The 13,253-nt window shown below is 45.6% G+C and overlaps 1 protein-coding gene across 7 annotated transcripts in view; it reads right to left on the bottom strand.

The window, feature by feature from the left end:
* The window catches only part of HMGCL (3-hydroxy-3-methylglutaryl-CoA lyase), a 40,944-nt gene that overhangs the window by 16,099 nt on the left and 11,592 nt on the right, over nt 1-13,253 (bottom strand). For 3 of the 7 annotated variants that reach the window (XM_033227855.1, XM_033227857.1, XM_033227854.1), the window contains exon 2: nt 3,034-3,117. In XM_033227855.1, the coding sequence (XP_033083746.1) occupies nt 3,034-3,102 (69 nt within the window). In that variant the 5' untranslated portion in view covers nt 3,103-3,117. Of the gene's footprint in view, nt 1-3,033; nt 3,118-7,676; nt 7,807-8,195; nt 8,350-9,071; nt 9,174-13,253 lie in introns of those variants that run through there. The other 4 variants (XM_033227850.1, XM_033227851.1, XM_033227852.1 and 1 more) reach the window with 3 other exon arrangements.

The following is a 13,253-nucleotide window of genomic DNA, read 5'->3' as shown; positions in this document are numbered from 1 at the left end:
AATTTATAATCCCATCATAAACAAATTGAGAGCAATGTGTGACGGCCTGAAAGGGCAGAGATGACTAACCCTCTGGGGGGTATGGGATGGGGCCCTGAAAGTATCACACCCGCCTCTCTTCTGTCTCCCAACTGGCATAGGATTTCAGCCTCATGTGTTCAGTGCACAGCTTCTTCATCCTCCTCTCCACCATGTCCAGTGGCTCACCAGATTCCATGGATTCCTCTTTCCAAATCTACCATCATTATTCTGTATATAACATGGCATGGTCTCATGCCACTAATTCATCCTACACAGGAATCCTCCTAAAATTCAGCTTTCAATCTTCCATTCTCCTGCATCAAAACGTTTCTATGGCTCCCTAAGATTTACAGGATTAGGCAAAAAATTCTAAGAACTCCAGGTCCAGGAGGACACATTGGCTCACGCCTGTAATCCCAGCACTTTGGGAGGCTGAGGCAGATAGATTGTTTAAGCTTAGGCGTGTGAGACCAGCCTGGGCAACATGGCGAAAAATACAAAAGTTAGCCAGGCGTAGTGGCACGTGTGTGATCCAGCTACTCAGGAGGCTGAGGTGGGAGGATCGCTGGACCCTGGAAAGTCAAGGCTGCAGTGAACAATAATTGTGCCACTGCACTGAGTGACACAGAGCAAGACCCTGTCTCAAACAAAAAGAACACACAAAAAAAACTCCAGGCCCTTCTTGCTAGGTCCTCCCCTCACCTGCCTTCTCCAATTTCTCTCCCACTGCTCTAACTTAATCTATTCCATACATACACACACACACACACACACACACACACACACATATATATTTTTTTGAGATGGAGTCTCGCTCTATTGCTCAGGCTGGAGTGCAGCAGCACAATCTCAGCTCACTGCAACCTCCACCTTCTGGGTTCAAGCAATTCTCCTGCCTCAGCCTCCAGAGTAGCTGGGATTACATGCACATGCCACCACCACGGCTCATTTATTTTAGTAGAGATGAGGTTTTACCATGTTGGCCAGGCTTGTCTCAAACTCCTGACCTCAGGTGATCCGCCTGCCTCAGCCTCCCAAAGTGCCAGTATTACAGGCATCATGCCCAGCCTGTCAAATAATTTTTGAAAAGCCTTCCATGTTCCAGGCATTGTGCTAGGTGCCAGGGATATAGTGGTAAGCAGAACAGACAGGATTCTGCCCTCCGGGAACTTACACACTATTGTTTCCAATAAGCACTCACTATTAAAGCTAGGATGGACGTGCTAAAAGAAAAAAAAAATTATTTTCTTTTTGAAAAAGAAAATTGAAAAATATTATTGAATTTTGAAAAATAATCTTATTGAAAAATAATCTATATATGATTCTTTCAGAAAAACATGCCAAAAACAAAAGAAAACTACCCTTAGAACCTCCCAGTGATAACACTATTAACACCCTGGTGTGTAACTTTCTAGATCTGTGCAGTCCAATATGTCACTAGTCACATGTGGTTATTTCAATTTAATAAAAATTGTGTAAAAATAAAAATTCAATTCCTTGGCCACACTAGTCACATCTCAAGTTCTCAAGGGCCACATGGGTGTAGTGGCCACCACATGGAAAAGCTCACGTCCAGAATATTTCCATCTTCACAGAAAGTGCTGGTCTAGGTCCTAGTGTAGATAAATGTTCCCGTATGTATATAAACTTTTTTCTTCTTACATAAAAGTGTAAGATAAAAAAATACATGGCAGGGCACAGTGGCTCATGCCTGTAATCTCAGCACTTTGGGAGGCCGAGGCAGGTGGATTACCTGAGGTTGGGAGTTCAAGACCAGCCTGGCCAACCTGGTGAAACTTCGTCTCTACTAAAAATACAAAAATTACCTGGGCATGGTGGCAGAGTCCTGTAATCCTCGCTACTCAGGAGGCTGAAGCAGAATCACTTGAACCGGGAAGGTGGAGGATGCAGTGAGCCAAGATTGTGCCACTGCACTCCAGCCTGGGTGACAGAGTGAGACGCTGTCTCCCCGCCCAAAAAAAAAAAAAAAAAAAAAAACACACACACACACACAAACACGCACATGCACTATTTTTGTTTGGAGACAGAATCGTGCTCTGTCACCCATGCTGGAGTACAGTGGCACGATCTTGACACACTACAACCTCTGCCTTCCGGGTTCAAGTAATTCTCGTGCCTCAGCCTTAGGATTACAGGTGTGCGCCATCACACCCAGCTAATTTTTTTTTTTTTTTTTTTTTTTTTAAAGTAGAGACAGGGTTTCACTATATTGGCCAGCCTGGTCTCAAACTCCCAGCTTCAAGTGATCTGCCTGCCTCAGCCTCCTGAAGTGCTGGGATTACAGGCATGAGCCACCACCATGCCCAGCCACACGCACTCTTTTATAACCTGCTTGAGTCACTTTATATATACCTATGTTATTAATGGCTTCATAATATTTCATTTTATAAGAAGTCCATAATGTATCTGATCCAACTTTCCTCATATGAAACATTTAGGTTGTTTCCAACAGTTCTGCGCTTACCAACAGGTTCGTAAGGAACACCTCCAAGGCTAAATCTCTACATTTGGCCTTCATGACTTGCTTTGGATAAATCCCATTACATGGAATTGCTGGGTCTAAAGGCATGCCCTCACCTTCACTCCACACCACCTACCCCACCCCACTGGGCTGTGGACCTGGGGACACCAAACCTGTTGCACCACCATTCAATTTATGTATATATATGTGTATATATATATTTTTTAATAAGATGGAGTCTTGCTATGTTGCCCAGACTGGTCTCAAATTCCTGGGCTCAAGCCATCCTCCCACCTCAGCCTCCCAAGTAATTAGCGATGACAGACATGAGCCACCCACCCAGCTTGCCCCACCATTTTAGATCATTTAACTGTCACAGATGCCTGTCCCTATTTGGCCTCCTCTCCTCTCCCCTAACTTGTGCAGAGCAACCACATCTTGCATAGCTCTGTCCACTGCCATCGCACCTACCACATGTTATACTCAAAGCAGATGCTGGAAACACTTTTCTGGCTCGTTTCCACCTTTACCTTTTCATTTTGTAGACCATCTCGGGGACCAACTTCCACAATTTTCACTCGCTTTGGTAAAGTGTCCATAGATGAGGTGCTGACCTTTGGTTTAAAAGAGGAAACAAAAAGTATGAGGAAGAGATTGCCACAATTCCCAGGGAGACCAATATGAAAGAATGGATCTGTCTTCACTAATAATGACACAAGAAGAAATATTTCTCACCATTTAATTCACATTTGGTCTATTTTAGAATTAAGAACAAAAAAAATATTTCACTTAGTAACCGGAAAAAGCAAGAGATTCATGGTCCCAGTACAGGTTCTCCTCTGAAGTCTGGACTCCTTTTCCACTGCCTACCTGACAGCTCTATTTGCATCTCTTCAATTTAGCAGTCCTGAAACAGAACTCTAATTTCTCCTAAAGCCCGTCTGACTCCATCCTTTCCATCTCTGTAAAAGGCATCGCATGTACCCTACTGCTTAAGCCAGAACTTCATTCATCCCTTTCACCTATTCACCATGGCCTACAGGACTTTGTATGCTGCTGTACGTACGTCCGAAGTAGTTTAAAAAGGCCGGGTATTGCAGTGGGGGGCAGTGGCTCATGCCTGTAATCCCAGTACTTTGGGAGGCTGAGGCAGGCGACCACTTGAGGTCAGAAGTTTGAGACCAGCCTGACCAACATAGTGAAACCCCGTCTCTACTAAAAATATACAAAAAATAGCCAGGTGTGGTGGTGCACGCCCATAATTCCAGCTACTCAAGAGGCTAAGGCAGGAGAATCGCTTGAACCAGGGAGGCGGAAGTTGCAGTGAGCCAAGATCGTGCCACTGTACTCCATCTTGGGTGACAGAGCAAGACTCCATCTCAAAAAAAACAAAAAACAGAAAACAAAAGGCCAGGCACTGTGGCTCATGCCTGTAATCCCAGCACTTTGGGAGGCCAAGGCAGGCAGATCACTTGAGGCTAGAGGTTTGAGACCAGCCTGGCCAACATGAAGAAACCCTGTCTCTACTAAAAATAGAAAAATTAGCCAGGTGCTGTGGAATGGACCTGTAGTCCCAGCTACTCAAGAGGCTGAGGTGGGAGAATCGCTTGAGCCCAGAAGGTCGAGGCTGCAGTGAGCTATGACTGTGCCACTACACTCCAGCCTGGTCAACAGAGCAAGACCATCTCAAAAAAAAAAAAAAATTAACTGACTCTATATATCACTTGATGCTTTCCAATTAAAAAAAGAAAAGACTCTGTATGAGTTGGCTCCTCTGACCTCCTGGAATCATCACTTGCCCCTACTGTCCACTCCCAACCTTCACCCAACAGGTTGCTAAGCTCCCTGCCTTCTCTTTCTTCTGCCCCAAGGCTGCTTATCTGGCTTTAAAAAAAAAAAAAAAACAAAACCTAGCTCTTCTCACATCTCTCTCTCATCTTTCAGTTGCAGAGAGGCTTCCTCTGACCACCCTTTGCAAAGCTGCCTCTCTTCCCACCCCCATTATTTTCTATTGCAGAGCTATAATTATTTCCTTCAAAGCACGATAAAGAATGCCTACTCAATGTCTCTTCCAGTAGAACATAACCTCTTTGAGGGACCTTGTCTGTCCCAACTCCAATTCATCCCTAGTGTTTGGCACTGTGTTTGGTACAAAGTAGGCACTCTTTAAAGTTATTAAAATAACAAACAAACCATGAAGGACATAGCTGTCCCAGAAGAGAGCAATTACTGAGTGTGGGGAGGAATAGTCAGTCCTGGACTTTTCGGGGTGTGGGCGAGATGCAGGAGGGCTCTATTCTGTTATAGTCATAGGCTGGATGATGACAAGAATGGGTCTAAGGGGAGGTGACACCCCCAGTAGCTGAAAACATTTTTTACAAAATGCCTTGAGTCTCCTCTACATAAAGTCTGCTCCAAATCTTAGTCTTCCCTATCAAGTAACACAAGACTTTTTTTTTTCCCTCTTCCCTCTACCTGTCTTGATACTGTAACTTTTCAAATCAACTTTGTTATATAGATTTAATCCGGATAAATATACCACAATGGGGCAAAGCGGGAGGCACACTGTGTAATTTGCTAAGGATCTCAACCCCCTGAAGCCCCTCAGGAATTCCCTGATAGGAAGCAGCTGGAACATGTACAACTCACCTGACTGGCCTTGTTTCAGCCAACAAAGCTTTTTAGAGACTAAGGCAATGAGCCACTGAATTCCATGAAGTCAACAGGCTAACTTGGAAGATCCCTGCAACTTGAATCTCCCTCTAACAGGGCTGTTCAGCCTCTGTTAGTATATCACCCTAAAACTATCTCACTGGAACATAAGTTTCATGAGACAGGGACTTTGTTTTATTCAATGCTGTATTTCTAAGGCCCTGGGACATAATAGAGGCTCGATAAATAACAGTTGAGTGTTGCTGAAAGAATCTAAAACCTGCTTCAGGCCGAGCGTGGTGGCTCATGCTTGTAATCCCAGCACTTTGGGAGGCTGAGGTGGGCGGATCACCTGAGTCAGGAGTCCGAGACCAGCCTGGCCAACATGGTGAAGCCCCATCTCTACCAAAAATACATAAATTAGCCAGGCGTGGTGGCAGGCGACTGTAATCCCAGCTACTCGGGAGGCTGAGGCAGAAGAATCGCTTGAACCCAGGAGGAGGTTGCAGTGAGCCGAGATCACGCCATTGCGCTCCAGCCTGGGGGACAAGACTGATATTTCATCTCAAAAAACAAAAAGAATCTAAAACCTGCTTCCAAGTTGCTTTTATTAGAACATTATAAACTCAATTACACTTCCTTCCCCGTAACAGCTCTTCAGAAAATCATTCACAGTTTTTAAACACTTAACATTTGCCAGGCACATACAAGAGCCATTTACATATTTATTTCTTTATTTGAGATACAGTCTCATTCTGTCTCCAGGCTGGAGAGTAGTGACATGATCTCAGCTCACTGCAACCTCCACCTCCTGGGTTCAAGTGATTCCCCTGCCTCAGCCTCCCAAGTAGCTGGGACTACAGGTGCACACCACCATGCCTGGCTAATTTTTTTTTTTTTTTTTTTTTTGAGACGGAGTCTGGCTCTGTAGCCCAGGCTGGAGTGCAGTGGCCGGATCTCAGCTCACTGCAAGCTCCGCCTCCCGGGTTTACGCCATTCTCCTGCCTCAGCCTCCCGAGTAGCTGGGACTACAGGCGCCTGCCACCTCGCCTGGCTAGTTTTTTGTATTTTTTTAGTAGAGACGGGGTTTCACCGTGTTAGCCAGGATGGTCTTGATCTCCTGACCTCGTGATCCGCCCGTCTCGGCCTCCCAAAGTGCTGGGATTACAGGCTTGAGCCACCGCGCCCGGCCTAATCTTTTGTATTTTAGTAGAGACAGGGTTTCACCAGGTTGGCCAGGCTGGTCTCAAACTCCCGACCTCAAGTGATCTACCCACCTCGGCCTCCCAAAGTGCTAGGATTATAGGCACGAGCCACCACGCCTGGTGAGCCGTTTACATATTAACCCACATTGTCGTCTCAACAATCTTATCAGGTAGGAACTATCGTCATCCCCATTTTATTGTAAGAAATCTAAGGCCCCACTCGGGAGGCTGAGAGGAGAATCGCTTGAACCTGGGAGGTGGAGGTTGTAGTGAGTTGAGATTGCGCCACTGCACTCCAGTCTGGGTGACAGATGGCAGAGCAAGACTCTGTCTCAGGAAAAAAAAAAAAAAAAAAGAAAGAAATCTGAGGCCCAAAGAGATTAAGTAACCTTCCTGAGGCGACATAGAGAGCTAGTCACTGAGGCAGCATCTAAACCTGGCAGTGTGGCTCTAGAGCACAAGCTCCTAACCTCCGGGCCACTGTTGCCTCTTTACCACCGTTCGGTCCACAGTCTTCTCTTCTCCTGGTTAAACATCCCATTCCTCCTCCGTAAAGCTCTGCTCAGAGAGGGTCCCCCTAACTACACAAGTACTGTGCCACAGTGTCCTGAGGTATGGTATACCTACGTCAACATTAACAGCGAATACTGACTAAACTCAGTGTTAAACCACAGGCATTAGAACCTCAAGGCAGGGACTATTACTATCCCAATTCTATAGGTGAAGAAACCAAGCCTCAGGAAGATTATCCAAAAATCACAGTTAGAAAGTGACAGAGCTTGGACTTGAACCCATATCTGGTACTAATACTAATACTGGTTTCTATGCTTGGAACCCCATAGATGGCCATCTCATTACACCAAATATTTCTTAAAAGCATATTAATATCTACTATTTCGTTTAATTTTCTTAACTTTCTAAGTTGGAATTGCCATCTTCATTTTACACATGACCAAGTGGTGCAGGTGAATGGCCTAGTAAAGATATTAACGTGGCTTTCTGAGAGGGACCCAGTGCCAGGAGTGTATTTTCCCCTCTGTACAGCTATAACTCCTTCTTAACTCTCTAAGGGAAAAAGACAACCACCGACCGATCACTTGCTAGGAGCCAGAACACTGCCAACTGTATTACTCACATTTTCTCTAATCTCAAAACAACCCCAAGAGAATGTTGTCCGTTTTACAGATGAAAGAGCTGAAGTTTAGAGAAAGTAAATAACTATGTCATTAAGCCTAGAAAGTGGCAGAACTATTGGGACACCCTAGCTTGAGCTTTTATTTTTTCTGTTCCATACAGCTAGGTCTCCTACATTTTACCTGCGCCGAGAATGGGAGAGGGGAAACATCAGGATCGAACAGGATCAAAGTGCAATTCCAAGGGAATCACAGCTTGGCTCCAGTCAACGCAAGTCCCGCTCGGTACGCTGGGATAGTTCCCCAAGCATCTCTAAAAGCAACAAGAGTTGGAAATGGAGGCGAGGGAAATGGAAGGGTGTTCGTGATTTTCACTAATGAATAGTTGGAGCGGTCGGAAGATCAATTAGAGGAAGGGGCCAGGGTCATCGGAAAGGGCCCTGGGCGGGGAATAAGGACGCCTAGGATGGCGTCCCAGGTCTCCATGACCTAGACAAATCACTCCACCTCTCCGGACCTCAGTTTTCCCATCCCCTTCAAAGGATTTGAGGGGAACAGGGAGGGTCCAGGACTCCAACGCCCTCCCGACTCTGGCCTGAGAGCTGTCCGGCCTCGCCTTTAAGAGAGCAGCCACCACGGGCCAAGCCCCCGACCCTGACAGAGTGCCGGCAGGGCCGCCGCCTCAGGGCTCGGGGCACTTACAGCCCGAAGGGACGCCATGCCCACCAGTCGCCGCGGAAGCGCCTTAGTCATTGCTGCCATCTTGGCCCAGTATGCCCCGCGGCAGTCCCGCGAGGCCCCGCGTGACCGACGGCCCGCCTGCTGGGCGAGGCCCCGCCCCTCCGCAGTGACTTCCGAAGCTGGCTCCACCCCCAGCCTCTCTCCGTTTTGATTCCGAGAGCCTCTTACTTGCCAGGCCAAGTGAGACGCTGGGAATATAAAGATGAGCAGAATTAGCCTGGACATCATGTTAAACCTAGCACTTTGGGAGACCGAGGCGGGTAGATCACCTGAGGTCAGGAGTTCGAGACCAGCCTGGCTAACATGGCGAAACCCCCGTCTCTACTAAAAAAAAAAAAAAAAAAAAAAATTAGCCGGGCGCGGTGGTGGGCTCCTGTAATCCCATCTACTTGGGAGGCTGAGGCAGAATTGTTTGAACCCGGGAGGCGAGGTTGCAGTGAGCCGAGATCTCACCACTGCACTCCAGCCTGGGCAACAGAGCGCGACTCCGTCTCAAAAAAAAAAAAAAAAAAAGTTAGGTATGGTGGCGGATGCCTGTAATTCCAGCTAATTGGGGGCTGAGGCAAGAGGATCGTTTGAGCCTGGGATGCTGAGGTTGCAGCGAGTGGAGATCGTGCCACTGAACTCCAGCCCGGGCGACACAGTGAGAGCCTGTCAAAAACAAACAAAAAAACCAAAACCAAACAAACAAAAACATGAACAAAAATTAACCAAATTCTGTGGCTTCTTGTATTTAGAGTGTGGGAGCTGTGAAGAGACAGATATTCCTAGTTACACAAACAGTCGTGTCATTTCTAACTCGCACTATAAGAAGCAGCTTTACGATTTGCCACTCACTGTTCCGAGTTGTTAGCACATATTAAGTCACACATCACTATCTTCAGGATTCAAACACAGGCAGGCAGCTCCAGAGAGTCAGGCATCCTTAGACTTTCACACCTTAAAAAAATGATTAAAATCTATCTAGGTGTACTTTCTGAAAGGCTGAAAAAAGAAATCTATCCAGGTGAAGAGAATACAAGAAAAACTTTCCAGACGGTGTAGCATTCGCAATGGCCCTGAGGCAAAGAAAATGCTTAGAATACTGTGTTTTGTTTTGTTTTGTTTTGGTGTTTGGTTGGTTTTTTATTTTGTTTTTGTTTTTTGTTTTTTGAGATGGAGTCTCACTCTGTTACCCAGGTTGGAGTGCAGTGGCGCGATCTCGGCTCACTGCAACCTCCACCTCCAGGGTTCAAGAGATTCTCGTGCCTCAGTCTCCTGAGTAGCTGGGATTACAGGTGTGTGCCACCACGCCCGGCTAATTTTAGTGTTTTTAGTAGAAACGGGGTTTCACCATGTTGGCCAGGCTGGTCTCAAATTCCTGACCTCAGGTGGTCCACCCGCCTTGGCTTCCCAAAATTCTGGGATTACAGGCGAGAGCCACTGCCCCCGGTCAGAGCACTGTTTTTTTTTTTTTTTTTTTTTGAGACGGAGTCTTGCTCTTTCGCCCGGGCTGGAGTGCAGTGGCCACATCTCAGCTCACTGCAAGCTCCGCCTCCCGGGTTTTACGCCATTCTCCTGCCTCAGCCTCCGGAGTAGCTGGGACTACAGGCGCCCGCCACCTCGCCCAGCTAGTTTTTTGTATTTTTAGTGGAGACGGGGTTTCACCGTGTTAGCCAGGATGGTCTCGATCTCCTGACCTCGTGATCCGCCCGTCTCGGCCTCCCAAAGTGCTGGGATGTTTTTCAAACTATATGTTGTACCCCACTAATTGGTCACAGTATCAATTTAGCGGATACAAATTTTTTTAAAAAATAAATAACTAAAATTTGATTGATTGATTGATTGAGACAGAGTCTCAATCTGTTGCCCAGGTAACTGTGCAGTGGCCTGATCTTGGCTCACTGCAACCTCTGCCTTCAGGGTTCAAGTGATTCTCCTGCCTCAGCCTCTGAAGTAGCTGGGATGCCAGTGCCCGTCACCGTGCCTGGATAACGTTTGTATTTTTGGTAGAGATGAGGGTGTTTTACCATGTTGGCCTGGCTCGTCTCAAACCCCTAAGCTGAAGCAATTCACCCTCCTCGGCCTCCCAAAGTGCTGGGATTACAGGTGTGAGCCACTGTTCCAGGCCCAGAATATAAAATATTGCTCTCTAAAAGAATGATCTAAAAAATAAAAATAATAAATAATAAAAGAGAAAAGGCTGGGTTCGGTGGCTTACACCTATAATCCCAGCACTTTGGGAGGTTAAGATGAGAGGATCACTTGAGGTCAGGACTTGAAGGCCACTCTGGCCAATAAAGTGAGACCCCAAGTCTATACAATAAATAAGAAAAATATTAGAATACAATGTATAAAAGTAGTAAAGCTAAATACTGCTTTGCAAAACTTGTGTTCATTATATATATCAACAGGGTTGCAATGTAAAATAAATTTCTTTCTGTGGGCTGCACTCAGAAATGTTTGAAAACATCTTTTTAGCAAGATGAAAAGAAGGCTGGGATGATTGGAGAGCAGGGAGGGAGTAGGAAAGGGACTTCCTACTAAGACTGGAGAGTTTGGCAGGAACTGTCCCGCAGGGTTTTGGTGAACACACTAATAACAGCTGTCCTAATAGCAGTGATTTTGAATGGTTTAGAGCAAGGAAATCTGACTAAATTTGCATTTTTAAATAGTTACTAGGTGGATGCTAATTGGTGTGTCTTTGGTATTCTCAGGAAAGGCAGAGAAGGCACTTTCCTTGACTTTAAGGAGCTCAGATTTTATCTAAAGAAAAAACAAGACATGATACACATTCTGTTAGGTTTCAGCAGCACTGGACATTTTCTCTATCATGACACTCAGAGCATTACCCACAGAATTCTTAAACCTGTGCTAGAGGGCTGTAGTTGGCCCAAACATACTGGCATGGTATTATTTAAAATATGACTTTCAAGACTTGTATACTGAAAATTATAAGCCATTGATGAAAAAAATTAAAGAAGACATAGTGGTAGGACATCCCATGTTCATGAATTGGAATGCTTAATACTCTTTTTTAGTTTGTTTGCTTTTGCTTTTTTAAAATTTTTAATATTTATTTATTTATTTATTATTTTTTTTGAGACAGAGTCTCGCTCTGTTGCCCGGGCTGGAGTGCAGTGGTGCAATCTCGGCTCACTGCAACCTCCACCTCCTGGGTTCAAGCAATTCTCCTGCCTCAGCCTCCTGAGTAGCTGGGATTACAGGCACCTGCCACCATGCCCGGCTAATTTTTGTGCTTTTAGTAGAGACAGGGTTTCACCATGTTGGCCAGGCTGGTCTCCAACTCCTTAACTCAAGTCATCCACCCTCCTTGGCCTCCCCAAAGTGCTGGGATTACAGGTGTGAGCCACCACATCCAGCCTTTTTTTTTTTTTTTTTTTTTTAGATGGGGTCTCACTCACTCTCTTGACCAGGCTAGAGCATAATAGTGCAATCATAGCTCACTGTAGCCTCAACCTCCTGCGCTCAAGCCATCCTCCCACCTCAGCCTCTGAGTAGCTGGGATTACAGGCACCTGCCACCATGCCGGCTAATTTTTGTGCTTTTAGTAGAAACAGGGTTTCACCATGTTGGCCAGGCTGGTCTCCAACTCCTTAACTCAAGTCATCCACCCTCCTTGGCCTCCCCAAAGTGCTGGGATTACAGGTGTGAGCCACCACATCCAGCCTTTTTTTTTTTTTTTTTTTAGATGGGGTCTCACTCACTCTCTTGACCAGGCTAGAGCATAATAGTGCAATCATAGCTCACTGTAGCCTCAACCTCCTGCGCTCAAGCCATCCTCCCACCTCAGCCTCCTGAGTAGCCGGGACCACTGGTGCGTACGCCATCACACCCAGTTAAGTTTTACATTTTTTGTACCAACGAGGGTCTTGCCATGTTGCCCAGGCTGGTCTTGGACTCCTGGGTTCAAGTGATCTTTCTTGTCTTGGCGCCCCAAAGTGTTGAGATTAAAGATGTGAGTCCCAGCACCTGGCCAAGAAGACTTAATATTGTTAAAATGTTAATACTATCAAAAATGATCTACAGGTTGAATGCATTCCCTATTAAAATCCCAAGGATTTTTTTTTGCAGAAATAGAAACATTCATCCTAAAATTCACATGGAATCTCAATGGCCCTTGAATAACCAAAACAATCTTGAAAAAGGACAGTTGGAGGACTCAAACTTCCTGATTTCAAACCTTACCATAGTAAACGAAAGAGTGTGGTACTGAAATAAAGACAGACGTAACCAATGAAGTAAAACAGAGAGCCCAGATACAAAGGCTTGTATATATGGTCAAATGATTTTTGACAAAAGTGCCAAAATCATTCCATGGAGAAAGACAGCCTTTGTAAACAAATTATGCTGTGAAAACCAGATATCCACATGTGAAAGAATAAAGTTGGACCCTTACTTGATACCATATACAAAACCTAACTCAAAATGGGTAAAAGGCCTAACCATAAGAACGAAAACTATAAGACTTTTGGAAGAAAATGTAGGGGAAAAAGCACAGTCACAAAAAATAATGAAATCATGTTCTTTGCAACAACATGGATGGCGCTGGAGGCTATAATCCTAAGTGAATTAACTCAGGAACAAAAAACCAAATACCACATGTTCTCACTTATAAGTGGGAGCTAAACATTGAGCACACATAGACATAAACGTGGGAACAATAGGCCAGGCATGGTGGCTCACGCATGTAACCCCAGCACTTTGGGAGGCTGAGATGGGTGGATCACTTGAGCTCACGAGTTTGAGACCAGCCTGGCCAACATGGTGAAACCCCATCTCTACTAATAATACAAAAATTAGCCGGGTATGGTAGCAGGCACCTGTAATCCCAGCTAATTGGGTGGCTGAGGCAGGAGAATAGCTTGAACTCAGGAGGTAGAGGCTGCAGTGAGCTGAGATTGCGCTACTGTACTCCAACCTGGGCAACAGAGTGAGACTGTCTCAAAAAACAAAACAAGGCCAGGTGCAGTGGCTCATGCCTGTAATCCCAGCATTTTGGGAAACCGAGGTGGGCGG

The sequence above is a fragment of the Trachypithecus francoisi genome, unplaced genomic scaffold, assembly GCF_009764315.1.
Source record: "Trachypithecus francoisi isolate TF-2019V2 unplaced genomic scaffold, Tfra_2.0 Lachesis_group12, whole genome shotgun sequence".
Lineage (NCBI taxonomy): Eukaryota > Metazoa > Chordata > Mammalia > Primates > Cercopithecidae > Trachypithecus > Trachypithecus francoisi.
Note: the sequence above shows the minus strand (reverse complement) of the source record. Positions and strands in the feature narration are given on the sequence as shown.